The sequence below is a fragment of the Mya arenaria genome, chromosome 11 (assembly GCF_026914265.1).
Source record: "Mya arenaria isolate MELC-2E11 chromosome 11, ASM2691426v1".
Lineage (NCBI taxonomy): Eukaryota > Metazoa > Mollusca > Bivalvia > Myida > Myidae > Mya > Mya arenaria.
Genome location: NC_069132.1, coordinates 12,677,893 through 12,696,749, shown reverse-complemented (window position 1 = coordinate 12,696,749; position 18,857 = coordinate 12,677,893). Strand labels below are relative to the sequence as shown.

General features: G+C 36.0%; 1 protein-coding gene across 1 annotated transcript; it reads left to right on the top strand.

Annotated features, from left to right (window-relative positions):
- The first annotated feature begins 1,654 nt into the window (after positions 1 to 1,654).
- LOC128208131 (U3 small nucleolar RNA-associated protein 25 homolog) lies at positions 1,655 to 16,506 on the top strand. Its single transcript, XM_052911497.1, has 21 exons — positions 1,655 to 1,797; positions 3,578 to 3,629; positions 4,128 to 4,242; positions 4,858 to 4,916; positions 6,473 to 6,743; positions 7,085 to 7,176; positions 7,946 to 8,041; positions 8,218 to 8,281; positions 9,113 to 9,165; positions 9,302 to 9,387; positions 10,714 to 10,779; positions 11,035 to 11,149; positions 11,834 to 11,915; positions 12,493 to 12,649; positions 12,965 to 13,061; positions 13,427 to 13,595; positions 13,814 to 13,890; positions 14,200 to 14,271; positions 14,466 to 14,590; positions 14,947 to 15,045; positions 16,211 to 16,506. The coding sequence occupies exons 1-21, from the start codon at positions 1,676 to 1,678 to the stop codon at positions 16,452 to 16,454; spliced, it is 2,313 nt and encodes a 770-aa protein (XP_052767457.1). The 5' UTR covers positions 1,655 to 1,675; the 3' UTR covers positions 16,455 to 16,506.
- The last annotated feature ends 2,351 nt before the right edge of the window (positions 16,507 to 18,857 follow it).

Here is an 18,857-nt window from a genome sequence, read left to right as displayed (position 1 = left end):
TTTTAATCTTAATCAAATGTTCCCAAATACCTTTTTAGCATCTAGGCCTTTACAAATCAAATACGTCTGCCTCATTTTTACGGACAATGATATTATAAGTAAACAATGCATAGTCTGTTGTCGTTTAATAAGGTTGTACAATTACTATTAAGTCTCTTCCTTTCGTACTCAGTCTGTGATATTATTTTTTGATCACAACCAATATGTTATTTTATCATATGTATAAGTTATATATTTTCAACCTCCTGTATTTTTATTGAAATTGTAATTGTGTTTTGTATACCTGAATAAGCACCAATCGATCGATCCATGTGTGAGGTTGAGTAACCGAAAACGGGATTACTCGCCCCCCCCCCCCCCCCCCCCCCCCCCAACACACACACACACGTGGTTACCGTAACATTTATTGATAAAGATATTTTAATCTATATGTAATGCATAACTGTTATATTTTGTCGCTGTGTTCGTCGGTGAGTGTATGTTAGGCCTTTACCTTGTAGATTGTAAAAGGGCCCTGATGTACTAGTATGTAGCGTTGTTTTAGATCGTTGGGGAGCCTTTCAGACACAGCGGGCAGCTCTATCCATGCATTCAGGCTGAGAAGGCGGACCAGCGGAAGAAGATGCCTCTGTCTTATGAGTCGACGAATATAGAATGAGCACGTCAGCGTTCTGGGTTCGATTAAGGAGAGGCTGGGGACATCATCCACCGAAGGCTTCGTGGCGGATTACTAACAAACATAGTGTTACAATGAACGAAGATTAGTGTCTTATTGTACGGTATCATATGCAAATTGGATTTTAGGAAGAAGAAAGAACATAGAAATATATCCTTTTTTAAATGTTTCGTAGTATTATGAGTATTTTAATAATTTATCCCTTTCACATCCAGCGATAATGGCGTTATATTATATCATGACGTTTTGTAATGTAACATACATTTTTTGTTGAATAAATAAAAATCCATTAACAAATTTGTAACGACACATTTGCAAATATTTTGAACTATATTTAGGTAGGCATCACTTCATTAACTCAGAAGGCAGCTGGATTGGGTTGTACGCCTTGAGTAGCTGTTCAGACGAGAGGCAGAGTAAGTGAAGTTGGCTGTCGGTGCCTTTGACTTGGAACGAGGAGCGTCCAAGCGGTCGACACAACCGGACAAATCCATGATCGCATATTGGGAAGAGAGGGATTTATGGCGTTAGAATGAAATCAACACTTTGCCGATGTATCGCTGTGTGAGGGTTATACATGTAGTTAGTTATATAGGCTGGAAACGGGGGCGTGTTCCTCAAATTACAATGAGCTTAACTAGTCAAACGTTGCATATTTGTAACTTACCTAGCCTTCGATTTTTAACTCTTATTTCAACACTTAAGATCATGTTATTTTGGAGGAACCGTAATTTGTCTGTAGGCTCGGGCGCACGATGTTCAGTAACTTGAGTATGCCTAGGTACGCCCTGCCTTTACTTTCCATGTTGTGGGACTGGCCATAAATCTGAGTCTAGCAGTTGAAACACAAGCTAATTGGCATATTCCTGATTACTGAATAAAATTCTTTATAATTAGCGTAATATCTACTAAATGCACTGAAAGGGGAAGTAACCGCTGCATAGAATTAGAATGAGAAGACTGCCTCCTACTTTTAACTGTTGCCTGCTGCCGTCAAACATGGGAAAGCCAAGAAAGCAAGATTTTAAGAGAAAACGACCGCAAATCGATCTTGGATCTCTATCTAAGAAACAGAGAAAGATATATAGAACTGAGAAAAAAACAAAATTACAAGGAAATAGGTGATATTTTGTCAGAGTTTTCTGTGTGACTTAGTTAGACGACAAGTGGCTGTGTTCCCGGATAAACACTTTTTCGGAAAACATATTCCTTTTTCTTCTAGTTCTAGATTCACAAGATGTTGACATGAATAGGCTGTTTCATGTTTGTTCTGATATTTCTTGGTTATCAAAGTTTGTATTGTGACAATTTATTATTCACATAATTTACATCACCTATGTTAAAGTAGTTGTTGTTGTTGTTGTTCGTCTAGTTTTTCGGCTATGCCAAATGGCTTGGTCGTCGCCTATGGTCTCCTTGTACTTTTGACGAATTAATTCACCATTGTCATCGCATGGTACTAATTTGAAGTACCCCTACTAGTACAGGCCCTACCAACCAAAACAGGGTTTCGGCAAGGCCTTTATCGCTTGTCGGGACTGACATGCCCTCCCGCAGCACGACTGATTACCGACATTACCGGCATTAATTGCACTGACATGCCTTAATCCTGGCAGTTACTAGCTTATTAAAACAAAAATCTACATTGACAAAACATAGCTCAAGCTTCCATAAAAGTTGACTTATAGCAAAAGGTGTTTCTCCTGCTTTGCTGTTATGGTAATGGTTGGCTGATTACATTATTGGCCTTCGATTTCAATTAATCAAACAATGTTGTTTTAATTGATGGGGGTACTCCATTTGTAATTTAACTCAAAATTTTAATGCACACAGCGTTGCATCGTTCTGCGAAATTTTGTCAAGTTGAAATTTTGGCAAAGGATTGCATCTTTGAAATACAAGCAAATCTTAATATTTTACACGTGTAGAAGTAAAAAATAGCATAGTCATTTATAGACTGAGAAAAAAATTCATATCTTTTTTGTCTAAAAAGTTATTTAGAAATTAACGTCATTTACTTTTTTGTTCATCGGTTTTGACTCATGGTCACCCATGTGAGAACCCCATTGAAGTTAGTGATTTCTCATCCTGCCATTGCAAGCAAGTATCAGCAATTAAGAATGACAATTTAAGTTAAATTTTGATTGTAAGTTTACAATAAAAACAAATCATTCCGCATAAAATTTCAACATATTTAAAAACAAACTCCACATGCCATGACCAACCCTAAAGATTTTGAGGAAGTGGGTCGAAGTTTAAGGTCAATAACTGTTGAACACTTAGGCCTTGGAACCTCATACTTGGTAGACAATTTGAAAACTACCAGCAGATGACCCCTATTGATAATGGATTCTAGGATTTCAATATGGTAAAGATGATAAAGCCATTAACCTACATAATTCTCTTTCTAGTCTAGGTTTTTATTAAAAATAGAAGCCTGGCAAGATTTTCTCTAACATTATGTAAGGTACATGTTGACATCCACACAATATTGCAGTGACTTTTCTTCTTCATGTTCACACTTTGCTCTTTAAAAATGTTAGCAATCAATATGCCCAAACAACATAGGGAGGTCGCCATGAACATATTTTTTATACTAAAGGCTATCTGGCCATGTAGGCTCAAACACTAATGGCTTTCTGTACATCAAGGTATTTGGGGGGCTTTCTGTACATCAAGGTATTTGGGGGGCATTTGTCACATTCCTTGTACAGTTTTTTTTATTTATTTCTACAATGAGAAAGTAGCCAAATTTTGGTCTCCACGGCTGAGGGTAAAACCCCTCTGACATATATGATGTTGACTGTCTGAGAAGGCAGAGAGTTATCACATAGTCTTATAAAGAACCATTTTCCTACATTCCTGCATCAGGTCCAATAACATATTTTAATGTTATTGCAGGTCGAACAAAGATGCTGTTGAAAAGGATCATCCACAAAAAGTACCAGAACAGGTGACAAATTTTAATATAAACTAAGTACTTGCGTAAAAACTACATTAACTACATAATAAAAAAATGTGTACATTGAATTCAATTTGTTTGTACACGTTAACATGGAGGCTTTACCTCTGGTTATAACTAACACAGAGGAATGGAGTAGTTAAACACCATAATTGCATGGCAGACAACTGATGTAATAGTTAAAGAAATTTTTACCAGTTAAGATGAAGGGCGACTTGCTTGTGAATATGTAAGTTAGAAATTAATTCAAATTTAGATGTATTGTCATGTTATACCTTTACATGTACTGGTGGTAACATATCATTGTAACAACCAATCCTGAGTTTGGGCCAAGTCAATAAAGCCTACATTCAATGCTTTAATAATTCGCAATGCTAGATATGTTTGCAAACAGTAGTATCTGTAAAACTGTGACAGAAAAGTCTGTCTCACATATTGAGTTTGTGTTGCTTTGTGAGGGATCTTAGCAGTATGTCTGTGGTGTTTCAGGATATTGAGAGTGAAGAAGGCATTTCCAGCTCCTCCTCAGAAGACGAGGCCAGCCCTTACCAGCAGCTTGTGTCAACACTCATAACTCCCCGGCCCGCACATAATACACACAGGGGTGAAACCATTTTTACTGTCTACAAATATGAACAAACTTTTTAGTTTTGATAATATTGCTGATATTAAAGTATAATTAATTATTTCATGCAGCATGATGCTCATTAAATAAACCGTCCATGATTGGACAGAGAGCAATTTTCGTAGACAAAACAAAAAGGAATATTGACATGTCTTTTTATAGACTGGAAACACTTTATCAGATGACATCATAATAACGCTGGAAAAATCACTTCAAAAACGCCATATTGACTTGTCAGTTTAAAGACCTGAGACAGTTTAGCATATGACTTGATAATATATCATGCCGTATCATGTATTAAAACATCTATTTACTTATAAGCTGTGAAATATGCTATCGCCTCACTCAATAATAATATTTTGGTCAATATGGTAGCATATTTCAGTTAATAAGTAAATTATTGTATACTATCATGTATGTTGTGTTTTCATGAAAGTATGACTATAAGAATTATAATGCATTTTTTAAGACTCTTTTTCATTTGTTAATTGGCAAACATCAAACATCGATTGCAATATGAATGCCAACTGTAGTTGATGATTCTGATTATTATTCATTCTGTGTTAAATTTGCAAACAATGTGTTTTCTTGCAGACTCCGATGAGTCAGACAGTGAAGATGAGGAAACAGAAAATTTGGAAAACAATCAACAAGTAAATAGAATATTTTTTAACTCTCTTAAAATGTAATAATGTATAGTTATACCCCCCACAAACGAAGTTTGAGGGGGTATATAGGAGTGAGCTTGTCGGTCTGTCGGTCAGTCAGTCAGTCTGTCTGTCGGTCGGTCGGTCGGTCTGTCGGTTTTCATGGTTTCCGGACGATAACTCATGAAAGGCTAGACAGATTTGAAAATTTTTTGGTACACAGGTGTAACATCAGAAGATACAGGTCAAGTTCGATATTGGGGCTGGTGGGGTCAAGGTCACTGTTACTAAAAATAGAAAAACGGTTTTCGGACGATAACTCATGAAAAGCTTGACAGATTTGAAATTTTTTGGTACACAGGTGTAACATCAGAAGATACAGGTCAAGTTCAATATTGGGGCTGGTGGGGCCAAGGTCAAGGTCACTGTTACTAAAAAAAGAAAAACAGTTTCCGGACGATAACTCATGAAAGGCTAGACGGATTTGAACAATTTTTGGTACACAGGTGTAACATCAGAAGATACAGATCAAGTTAGTGAGCTTGTTGGTCGGTTGGTCTGTCGGTTGGTCGGTTTTCATGGTTTCCGATGATAACTCATGAAAGGCTAGACAGATTAAAAATCTTTTTGGTACACAGGTGTAACATCAGAAGATACAGGTCAAGTTCACTATTGGGGCTGGTGGGGCCAAGGTCAAGGTCACTGTTACTAAAAATAGAAAACGGTTTCCGGACGATAACTCATGAAAGGCTTGACAGATCTGAAATTTTTTGGTACACAGGTGTAACATCAGAAGATACAGGTCAAGTTCGATATTGGGGCTGGTGGGGTCAAGGTCACTGTTACTAAAAAAAGAAAAACGGTTTCCGGACGATAACTCATGAAAGGCTTGACAGATTTGATTTGAATATTTTTTGGTACACAGGTGTAACATCAGAAGATACAGGTCAATTTCGATATTGGGGCTGGTGGGGCCAAGGTCAAGGTCACTGTTACTAAAAATAGAAAAATGGTTTCTGCTTCATAACTTTAATTGGGCATGAGATATTGTGATGAAACTTGCTGTATAGGCAGCCTCTGTGAAGACAATGCTTGTGATTGAAAATGGGGCCAGTGGAGTAAAGGTTTTTGTGCACTGTTACGAAAATAGAAAAACGGTTTTGTCTTATTCCAGAAGAGATCAGCTAGAGCATCAGCTAGTTTTTCTTGTCAGCAGTGTAACTTCTAAATTACTCAACAGATTTAAATAAACAATACATGCATAATAAAAGAAGATGCAGTGTGCAGTAACCTTGGAGTTATGGCCTCTTTTCAAAGGAATGGTTTGCCATTCCTGTGTCCAGGCGGCATTTGGGGGTATTCGTCACTCCTGTGACAGCTCTAGTTATATTATAATTTTGAAATTAGCTTCTTTTGATATTAAACAATCTTCAGTGCATTGTGTGCCTGAAATAGCAGAAAGGTCCATAATGCTTTTACAATGACTTAATGTAAGTGCAATAAAACATAGAGATGAAATGATCTTAATGATATTCTACCAAGGTTTGATACCTTTTATTAAGGAAGCAGACAGAGAACAGATGTCTGATGATGATGATGATGACAATGATGATGACGTTGTTGACAGAAGTGATGAGGAGGTCGAGAGTGTAAACAGTGACGGTGAAGCAGAAATGATAGGTTTAGATGATTTGAGTGGTGATGATGATGATGTAGCAGAAAATGGTGAAGAAGAAGGCGGGGTTGGTGAGGGAGGAGAAAGCAGTGGGGAGGAGATGGGGATGGAGGAGGAGGAGTCCGACCAGGATGAGGACACTGCACTACACGATACAGGTACCGTATGCATGGCAGAACATCTTATATAATGCATTGTTAATTTGGAATGTAAGTAATGAAACACCCTATTTTCACTGTTTTGGAATTTTTAAACTTCGAATTGTAATTGCTTGGTCATTCATATTTTTGTTATAGTGAATGTTTGCAGTTACTGCTAAACATATTTAAGTTGCTGTTCAGTAGCCATCAGGTAGCACTTTAATTCTATTGCTCCTTTTTCGACTGACTTTCATATCACTCTCAACTATTACAAAGAGTTTGTCAAGGATAATGACTTTTAACAGGTGTACTTTTAAAAATTATATGAAATGTAAAAATGACTTTCTTTTCCCCTACAGACCCTTTCCTTAAACACTTTGAGATTGAGCTAGAGGAAAATGTGGCTGACAAGCTGGGGGCGTGTCCCAAGTGTCAACGTGAACAGGTCCAGGTAAGAGAACCCTAATGTCAATTAACAAGACAATGTAAGGACTATCTTCCTATGTTAACATGAAAAGCTGTAAGACTTGAAACACCATCATGAACAAGTCCTGGTAAGAATGTGTCTCGATTGTCACCATGAACAAAGTGATATTTTTAAATGCCATAAGTGACAGAAGTAGAAGTGACTCACTGCGCAGTCAAATCCTTACATTGAAAGACTTGAAGAATCAGTGTAAGATACAAGAAATCAGGGTGCGATTCTATAGCTTTTTGCGAAGAGCCATTTGTTCCTTTAACCTGCTCGGTGTAAAGCACTGATACACCGGAATCCAATTTTCCTTGGTTGAACCAGTACTTAGACACCATTTACCCAGAACTACCCTTTTAATGCAGACTTAGATGACAGACAGCATTAGATTGGCACGGGGTTAATTTGATGATGATTTAGGATAATAGTTTGGATAAAAAAAATAGATAAAATAACTGAAAATCCATGAATTTAAGTACCCACGCAATCATCCTCTTTGGAAATGCCTCAAAATTTCATCCCCACCAATATAATAATGATAATGATTGAATTTTATTACCTAGTACCTACATATATTGCTTTTTGGTTAAATAAACTTATAAAGGAATAATTTGATTTGTCTCTTGTGTGTTACAATCCTAATTCTCATATGTTTTGCAATGTTGTTTAAATACATGTTCAGTTATGATAGAACTAATAATTTCATACAACATTACATGTGATATATGTATATTCTGATTTGTTACAGATAGCAGGGGTTGGTCCAGCCCTCCAGCAGTGGCCGTTGCCTGAGCTGAAACCCACTGTCCTTCCAAGGAAGGACAAAAACCTCACTGATGCGCATGTAAAAAAAATAATTATTAATTTAGATCTTAAATGTTTTATAACTATAAAACCATATACTCCGAATGTTCTTAAGAAATGAATCCCTTTCTATATGTATGCAGGGCAACTGGTACATGTATGTAGGTTGTTATAATTGCTTCATGTATTTACATGGCTTTATTTCCTTAAATGCAGGTGAGACAGTCATTGTGCTCCAACTTGGCTGAAGCAAACAGAAAAATGTGTAATGTTACATCAGGTAAGACTACAGTGTAAAGTTCATCCAAGTGCAAGTGAGACAACAGTGTCATGTAACTCAGGTGAGACTACAGTGTAATGTAACTCAGGTTAGACTACTGTGTAATGTAACTCAGGTTAGACTACAGTGTAATGTAATTCAGGTTAGACTACAGTGTAATGAAACTCAGGTTAGACTACAGTGTAATGTAACTCAGGTTAGACTACAGTGTAATGTAACTCAGGTTAGACTACAGTGTAATGTAACTCAGGTTAGACTACAGTGTAATGTAACTCAGGTTAGGCTACAGTGTAATGTAACTCAGGTTAGACTACAGTGTAATGTAACTCAGGTTAGACTACAGTGTAATGTAACTCAGGTTAGACTACAGTGTAATGTAACTCAGGTTAGTCTACAGTGTAATGTAACTCAGGTTATACTACAGTGTTATGTAACTCAGGTTAGACTACAGTGTAATGTAACTCAGGTAAGACAACAGTTTTATGTAACTCAAGTTAGACTACAGTGTAATGTAACTCTTGTTAGACTACAGTGTAATGTAACTCAGGTTAGGCTATAGTGTAATGTAACTCAGGTAAGACTACAGTGTAATGTAACTCAGTTTAGGCTACAGTGTAATGTACTACAGTGCATGTTCATGTGATGTTTGACAAAGGAAGACAAAGCTTGAAGTTCTTCTTTATCAATAGATAATTAAATTGACACTTTTTAAATATATTCTATAGTATTTAAAGGATGAACAATTATGAAGTTATTAATTAACTGAATCACTTGCTATAATTTGTGGTTTGAATATGTAGTAGTGAACTGGAGTCATGTTTGCATTTTCAGGTGGCCTGTCATCTTTCCAGAGTGGAATGTTCTCCATCATTAACAACTACCAGGTAAATGATACAAGTGTAATGTACTACTCAGTTGCAGAGATTTCTCAAAATTAAGGCCAAATGTGTTAAAATGGAAGTAAAGATTATTGCTTTCAAGCAAATTGCACTATGAAATTCATTAAGTGTTTTTGTACAGGACTTGCTGTACAGTGATCGCAATGCAGAGACGGGGGAAAAGATACGCTTGCTGTACTGCCTGCATGCCCTCAACCATGTTCTCAAGTAGGTCCATACATTATATCTCTAAGTCTGTACTGGCATGGTAAAACCTTTGTTGTGCAGGCTGTGTATGAGTTTTATGTGTAGTTACCTACCAGGCTACTTTACTCAAGCGAAATATTTTTAGAATGATAGTTTCATTAATAATTTTTGAGAGATTTGTTGGCAAGTTGGCAAAACAAAATCAGAGCCACATATAATTGTTATACCCCCACAAACGAAGTTTGAGGGGGTATATAGGAGTGAGCTTGTCGGTCGGTCTGTCGGTTTTCATGGTTTCCGGACGATAACTCATGAAAGGCTAGACAGATTTGAATAATTTTTGGTACACAGGTGTAACATCAGAAGATACAGGTCAAGTTCGATATTGGGGCTGGTGGGGCCAAGGTCAATGTCACTGTTACTAAAAATAGAAAAACGGTTTCCGGACGATAACTCATAATAGGCTTGACAGATTTGAACAATTTTTGGTACACAGGTGTAACATCAGAAGATATTGGTCAAGTTCGATATTGGGGCTGGTGGGGCCAAGGTCAAGGTCACTGTTACTAAAAATAGAAAAACAGTTTCCGGACGATAACTCATGAAAGGCTTGACAGATTTGAACAATTTTTGGTACACAGGTGTAACATCAGATGATACAGGTCAAGTTCGATATTGGGGCTGGTGGGGCCAAGGTCAAGGTCACTGTTACTAAAAATAGAAAAACGGTTTCCGGAAGATAACTCATGAAAGGCTAGTTTTTCTTGTCAGCAGTGTAACTTCTAAATTACTCAACAGATTTAAATAAAACAAGACATGCATGATAAAAGAAGATGCAGTGTGCAGTAACCTTGGAGTTATGGCCTCTTTTCAAAGGAATGGTTTGCCATTCCTGTGTCCAGGCGGCATTTGGGGGTACTCTTCACTCCTGTGACAGCTCTAGTTTAACTTTAAGTGTTTTGTACACTTTTATGTTGTTTGTAAAGTGAATTGTACATGTTGGTTTCATTCAATTAAGTGTAATGGTAACTGTTAAAAGTGCACAGGCACATTGAAAAAGCTGATTCTATCATTTATCTGGTCACTAAGTTGAAATAAAACATTATTTTGCCAGGGGAACTGTTTTCCTCGCAGTTTAATTTTATATTGGCACATTTTAAAGTGTATTTACGCCCGTTGCGACCCCTTATCTGTAGCTTGCAAATGTATTTGGTACATAAAATTATAAATGGCTGTTCTGAATATTTGAAATAGATGTAACTACATGAAGAATAAGCTTATACTGCTGCTATCATTCCTTTCTTTAACAATAAAGGAGAATGTTTAAATTTTCATTCACTTCTTCAGGACAAGAAAGAGAGTGATATCTCACAACACAAAGATTAAACAGAAAGGCCAGCTTAGTGTTGATGAGTAAGTTTGTCATTTATGATTTACATTTGCTGTAAATTTTTACTGTTCTAACATATGATTCTTACTCTTTATTCAACAGTTTCTATTGTATCTGATCTAACAATCTCCTGGTTATCATTTGTGAAATAAATAGTAATTCAAAGACCTGCAATCTTTTGAAATCAAGTCTGACACTGAGTGCTCATTGGCATGTTAATTTGATACTTCTTCTGATAACATGCTAAGGTTGTTTTTATGTAGTTGTATTCTATTTAGGGACTACAGAGACCAGGGTTTAACGCGACCCAAGGTACTGATGGTGCTTCCATTTCGGGACTCGGCCAAACGTGTAGTGGATATGTTCATTCAGCTCCTTAACCCCACAGATCAGGTTGGCCTTGTAGTCGTTGTTATCTAGCTTACTATTTAAGCATACTACCCACACCAGGAAGCAATTGGATTCCTCTTCATTTTTTTTTTACATTATTAATTTCAATAATCTTCTAAAGGGAGGTGATTCAGTTTTAAAGTAACCTCCTGGCATGAGTTGTATGTTAAAATGAAAAAGCACTCCTGTATATTTCCTGATTTGGGTTCAAGGACTAACTGAATATATCAAAAATATGCAAGTTGAATTATTTATGACATTAGAGAGGCAGAGGTATATGATGTCTACATGAAGCTGTGCAAACATGCAAAAGTTGCTGTTGTGTTTAAAGCTTCCTTACAAACATTGATATAAACTTGTTTTTATAGACTCGCTGACACTCACATAAATATTTTTCCTCGTTCTTTTATACATGCCACTCTAAAGGTATACAATGTAGCTATCTGGATGATGTAGCGCATGAAGGGATGTCCATACTCCATACATACATGTGCCTGTAGAAGAAATGTCTCGCAACATGTCTTTTAGCTTGTTAATTAGTCAAATTAAGAAAGTGTGATTTTAAAAACCCCATAAAACCATAAGCGTTGGAACTCAATTCTACGTGTCCCTTATATCCATGAATCACAGAAAGCAAACCTTACACAATATATGACTATAAAGTGTTATGTTGTTTATTGTGTACAGGGTTTTGTCTCGAATAAGAAGCGTTTCCAGTCTGAGTACTCTCTGCCAGCTCAAGAGGAGCCGAAGAAAGGCTACAAGCCACGTAAGCTCATTATTTGTCCATTAAATTTGAAAAAAAATCTCACTGTACATAATCGTAATGAAAATCTTTGACATTTTGCATTGACTTTTATCTCTTTCTTATAAAAATTTGCTCATAAAACCTACCAAAAAATATTTTTTTTATAAACGCATCAGCCTGTGTTGTCAGTTGAACTAAATTATAACTCATTAAATCTACGCAAACACAATGCAGCTGTTACTTCAGTGACAACTTTGCACTTATTGAATCAAGTTTAGTGACATAGATAAACCACTGATAGGCTTGCGCTTTACAGTAGATATGCCATACATGCACCCTTTAACTACTGTGATAATCCTTATTAGGCTAATGCAGGCATGTGGCATGTCATTAAACTTGACCGTTAGATCGCAGGCTGAAAGTAATCAGCAATCCCAAAGGTTTAATGGCATGTCTCTTGCCTGCATTCAGTATATCGCTGCCGTTAAAATGTGTGGGAATGCCAGCTCAGCTTTGGAAAGGGTGTTGATCCCACCACCCCTAATCGGCCTGGGGAAAATTTTGATGTATGTGTATTTAAATTACTGCTACATTTTAGATGATTATGAGACCACATTTGCTGGGAACATTGATGACCATTTCCGTATTGGTATTGGTGTTGCCAAGAAGACCCTGAAGCTCTATACCAAGTTCTACATGTCAGATATCATCCTGGCCTCACCCCTGGGCCTCCGCACTCTCATTGGAGCTGAGGGGTGAGCTTTATTGTCTGATATTGGATTTTTTACACCATCTGCAATCTTCATCACCTGCCATATGTTTATTTCAATGTAGACAACCTGCTAGGATTTGTTTAACATGAGTTGTAAATTGACAAAATACGTGTATGACAATAAAGTAAATGTGGTTTAAACTTCATGATGTGACATTTGGTCCATTTAGCATGCTTATCAGTTCTGGATAAAGTAAATTCTTCTAATATGGGTATTGACATTCTCAATAGAGCATTGATAGAATTGTAAAGATCAGGACTGGTGAGAGTAACTGTTTCATGTTACATTTCACTTCAGGGACAAGGAGCGTGACTATGATTTCTTGAGCTCCATTGAGCTGTTGATCATTGACCAGGCAGATGTTCTCATGATGCAAAACTGGGACCATGTGTTGGTGAGTCTGACCTTTTGTAACAGTTCCACATTGAACATAATAACAATACTTTAAATTAGGAAATGGGAATTGTATAATATCTTTATAGGGCAAGACATTGAAAAATTAATATCATGTAAAATGTGATCAAAATGAATCAAAATGCTTGAAATAATCATAATATAAACATGTTTTCTGTCAATCAGTAAACTAATGCTGTGTTTTTATATGACACTTAGGACAATATGATCCCTTTACACAGGGAATTTATAAAATGATATATTGTACAATTATCACAACAAGTATGGAAGATATTAACCATAGAAGATGTTTATTGTAATACATGTATAAAACATCACACATTTAAGACTTGTATTTTTTTGAAGCATATCATGCGTCACCTGCACCTTCAGCCCCTGGAGGCACACGGGGTCGACTTCTCCCGTGTCCGCATGTGGACACTCAATGGCTGGGCCCGGTTCTACCGACAGACCCTTGTGTTCTCAGGAGTGCCTGTACCAGAGGTGGCAGCCCTCTTCAACAAACACTGTCACAGTATCCTTGCCTTCATACATCACTAAAGTATTTAGAAATGAATGGGAAAAATCTTAAGCTACGGTTTACTACAAGCAGACATGCATTTTAAAAGAATTTAAAACCTTAAATTGAAAAAATTCAGTTCAAGAAAATACACTGATGTTTTCAGATCTCGAAACTTAAATTTATAAAAGTATTTAAAGTTAAACACGAAAAGTCCTTGACAAGTTGTTCAGACAGGAGTGGCAAATACCAGATTATGAGAAAGCCCACCTGTGGCTCCATCTGCCAGATTGCGGCACAGCTGCCTCAGGTGGGTCAACCCTTGTAGCTCATACTAAATCAATGCTAGCTTTATTGTGATGAGAGCTGATATAAGCTGATTTGAATCAACAGTTGTTTTGGGAAGAAACCAATTTGATTGACTAAATTGACTCGGGGCTAAGAGAAACATCCACTGGTTTGGCCTTTTGGACCTGTGAGAGGTGGACATCTATACTACAATACTATAACCCTATCTGTACCACTTTGCCTTGCTTGCAGTGTAATTAATAACCTAAATGTTTTTTTTCTATGAATACTTAGTGTTGCATGATACTATTGACTTTTGCTATTTTTACAGGTCTTTCACAGAGTGGAAAGCACTTCCATTACAAGCGTCCCAGATGACCGATTTGACTTCTTTGTTAAAAAGGTATAGCATAAAATACCTCTCAAAGTTTCCAATCGAGATATTAATTCCAAAATATGAATACTGATAGGACCTACTTAAGTGTTTGTCAGGTCATGCCTCTTGATCAACAGAGAAAAATTGATGAACAATGGTGTCCACTAGCAATGCTTTTAATTATCATCTATCCCTGCAGTATCCTCTGTGGTATGTTGCAGGTATTCCCGCAGCACTCCAAATCTGGAGCCTCACAGACCCTCATCTTTGTACCATCATACTTCGACTTTGTCAGACTCAGGAACTACTTCAAGCGAGAAGAGATCAGCTTTCTTCAGATTAGCGAGTATGCTTTATACATATTCAACAGTCTTTAAACAAGTTAGCATGTATCTTATTGTTATAAGATGTGTTAAGATATAAAAAAAAACATTGCTTCTCTCTGGGTTTGATAAAAAAACGTTTTCTTTCCAAACATGAGCAGTTGTCAGTATGTATTGTGTGTGGTACTTGAGCTTAGAAAATGTAGTTCATTAATAATTGTTTTACCTTGCAATACATTAGAACTCAGAATGGCAGATTTGACAAGGTGAAAACTCATAGATATTCTTGAAAATATTACAAATAACTGAAAAAATATATATATCCATAGATAGAAACTCATGGTATAGTTTTACCTTAAATATTTGTGCTATTTCACAGGTACTCAAAGGAAAAGACAGTGAATACAGCCAGGAATCTGTTCTACCACAGGAGGTTGCCCTATCTCCTTTACACAGAGAGGTTCCACTTTTATAAACGGTTTGCTTGAGTTTGTTTTTTATTCATGTATTGCCATTAAGTACCGTGAGTACTGAACTATGCTTTTACAGTTTCTGTTTGTTTCATAGTTAACAGTAATATACGTACAGCGATTATCTTTAGCTAGACTAAAATTGCTTCATGTAACTAACAAGTCTTGGTTGTGTTCTACTATGTGATCAGATTTACTTTGATGCATTTATAACTTAAACATGAATATGAGGGATGGTCAAAAATAACATAGTTTTCCAAAAAATCTACATTTTAATAGCTACAGTTTAGTACATGTAATACACCATTGTATATTGGAATCTTTGTAAGATGGACTGATCATGGATGAAGAGGTTAATGTTTAAATCAACTTGGTAATACATACCTGGCAAGTCAAATTTCATGATATTGTGCTTGAAAATAAATGCAAATTTAAAACACAATTTAAACATAAAAATGCTGTAAACATAGATTAGTTTTAGAATGACGGGCATTATTTCCAGATGACTGACGTAGAAAATATCCATGTTTGTGTAGGACCAATGACATTTTGACAAGATTCTTGATTGCATTGACAATGGAGAATTTCTTATGGGATCACATTTATATCATGTTTTACAGCAGTTTTTGAGACACACAGAAACATCTCAAAATTGTTTCATAAAAACAAATTTTGGTAGATTTGGTTTGATGGATTTATAAACCATTAAATAATGTCAGAATATTTAATGTATTCATTGTTTCATTTTCTATGTTTACTTCAATCTGCATAGCGCTTAAAACATAAAAGGGGCTTAACTGTAAAGCTGTATCTTACTTCCGTAATAATACGTATCTTCTAAAAAAAATATTGTATTTTTTTTCTATGAACTGTTTGGAAATTAAAAACACCAAGGTTTTTATTTATTTGTGGATGGAAATAAGCAGAAATACTTTGAATGTTTAGAATGTCAAGATTTTGAAACTACTGGGCACCCGACTGTATGCAATAACTGTATTTAACTATCTGTAACTTTCAAATGGGTGATGGTAGAAGTCTGAAATTTGCAAAACATAGAGTGAAAACATTACCTTTTGATACTCAACAAAATTTGTGCAGAGTTTAGAAAGTAAAGATCTATATGTATATGTAGTTTTGTATACAATAACATGTATGTCTACATTACCATTTTAGAATGCGCATTCGAGGCATACGGCATCTGATTTTCTATGGGCTGCCCCAGTACCCTCACTTCTACAGTGAGATGTGTAACATGTTGGGCGATGTTCGTGGCAAGGCAAGGGCAGACAGTCTCTCTGTTACGATCGTCTACTCCAAGTTTGATGCCCAGAGACTGGCTGAAATAGTTGGCAATGTGCGTGCTGGACAGATGATTAATTCACAAAAGAGTGTGCACATGTTTGTGACTGGAGATTAATGGATATCTGTTAGTGTCATTATTTTACCAATAAAAAACTTAAGAAGCATGACTTATCTTTGTACTTTTATTAGCTGATGAAAAAGATTTGTTGTTGGAGTTGAGCAAGCACTGTCATGAATGACAATATTGTTAAATAAGGCTATTTTACAGAGCAGTCAAAGAACTTCTGAATATTAAATATGACAGTGATTCTTCAGACTATCTTTATGATCTAAACGGGTCGCCGCGGACCGAGCCTAAACCTAGAGGGAACCGATGTTTCGAACGACCCGATTTTCAATTCTGTTATAAAATATTTTTCAGTGTATTTTAAGTTTGAAGTAGTCTGTTTACTAAAACACCGATTAAGTGTTGCGTTGTGGAAATCGCTCATATGTTTAAAGGCTGTCGTTTACTATATGTATACTAAATATAAAATGTAAAAGAAATATCAATAAATGAATAAATAGATTTTTTCATTTCTACAAAATTGCAATATTGATGTTGGATCGATATGGTAGTGTTTATTCATATTTTTATTACTAATTTACATTTCTCGTCATTAACTTCTCATAATTATCTTCTAAAATGCCCATATCAACTAATATCAGTCATGCGTTGACAGTGTGAAACGGTTTTTCACACCTTATCAAGTTGCCCTATAACTGTCATTGCAACTTGTGAAAATTTTCATACCTAGCAATTGTTTGTTTATTTTGGAACACGCGTTCGGGAAAAAGTGTGAAATTATGACCTCGAGGGAACCATAAGATTTTGTGCATGATTTGTGTACTTGGGACCGAGAATGTTGCTCGACTCCTCGACATAATTAGGTTTCGATGCAGCGTGGGTATATTTTATATGAAAATAGAAGGAAAAAAGTTTGGGACCAAGCGCTGACCTCAAGGGAACGCCGGTTCTCGAACGACCACCTGTTTGAACGACCGCAGTTTTACTGTATAATCATTGTGAATCATGTTAAAAACAAATGAATCCTAAAACAACCAGTTTTTTGCCGCACTACCAAGATGAACTTTTGACATTGTCACTTTTCTCACTGGAACAGTTCATCTTAAAACAAAGAATGTTTAACCCACATCTTTTGCCTTGTGGCTTTTCAAGATTGAAATTCTGACCTGTACGAAGTCATAATTTTTATCCGCAGCTGAAATGCTATGCATTCGTGCCTACTAATATCAACCCTATCGAGATTGCATGTGATGCAGTCCGGGCAGAAGAAAAAAACACATGGCCAAGTGAACAAGCATTAGCTACATTTACTGCTTTTAGTGCCCTTCATTAAAATGCCCGAGAAACAGGTACACTTTCTCTGCCTTATCATACAGCTGATCTTGTCTATGTGTGCTAATGTGTATTTGTGAAAAAATGATGTCTAACCAGATACTAAAAGAAAAAATATCAGTTTCAATGCTTTATGATTAAGATTAAGAAATAAATTGCATTTTTATATTTTATAGATGCAGTGCCTGTATTAAAGCTGGGGAAGACAAGGTCATTATATAGTACCAGTTGATGACAGATTATGTCAGTTGAACTTTAAATGAATCAATGAAAAACAGTCCACAATGTCATGATTTATACATAAAAGTGTGTAACATAGCAGGTACGCACATAGTACAAATAAATATATATATATACAGTATATGTATATATATGTACATCAATGTGTTGTCAATACAGATATTAAAATATAATACTAAATACATTCTTGTTTTTCATTATAGTGTATTTATTTAATTTCAATATGTCTCTGCATGCCGCTTAAAGATGGTAAATTGTGCAATTGCACTTTGTTTTACTGAAGGATGTCTTAAATACCAATTCGCCAGGCTCTAAGATGCTCGCAAACTGTGAGGCTATGACCATGTCACTGTCACTCTTGCTCCCTTTATCCACATCCGACAGTTATAGCATCAGAACTGGAATGCCCATAATACATTTCAAAGTTGCTTTATTTGTGTACAAAGAATACAGATTTGTTCACTGAAAAATGTAAACTCTGTGTAAGGGATTGGTATAAATGACTAAATTGATGAATGGTGGTGTCTGTGTAAGATTTAAATAGATAAACATCATTCAGAATCTGCTCAAACGACTTATTTTATCTTTCTTTTACAGTATTTTTCCCCCTATCTCTTTTTTGGACTCTCTTGAGTGGAATCGGGTTCACAGCTAGTCGCTGCATTTAAATTTAATTTAATTTGGATTAATGAAACACATGAGCAACACTTAAAATTATGCTATATGTTATAAGTATTGTCTGAGGTCATATATCATATTCGTTTTATGAAACTACATAATCTTATCAGCGACTATTGATTTTTGTTAGTGTAAAATATTGGAGAAGTTAAATGTTAGTGGAATCTAACCATCTGTATGTGCAGTCGAGTGTAGGTTTTT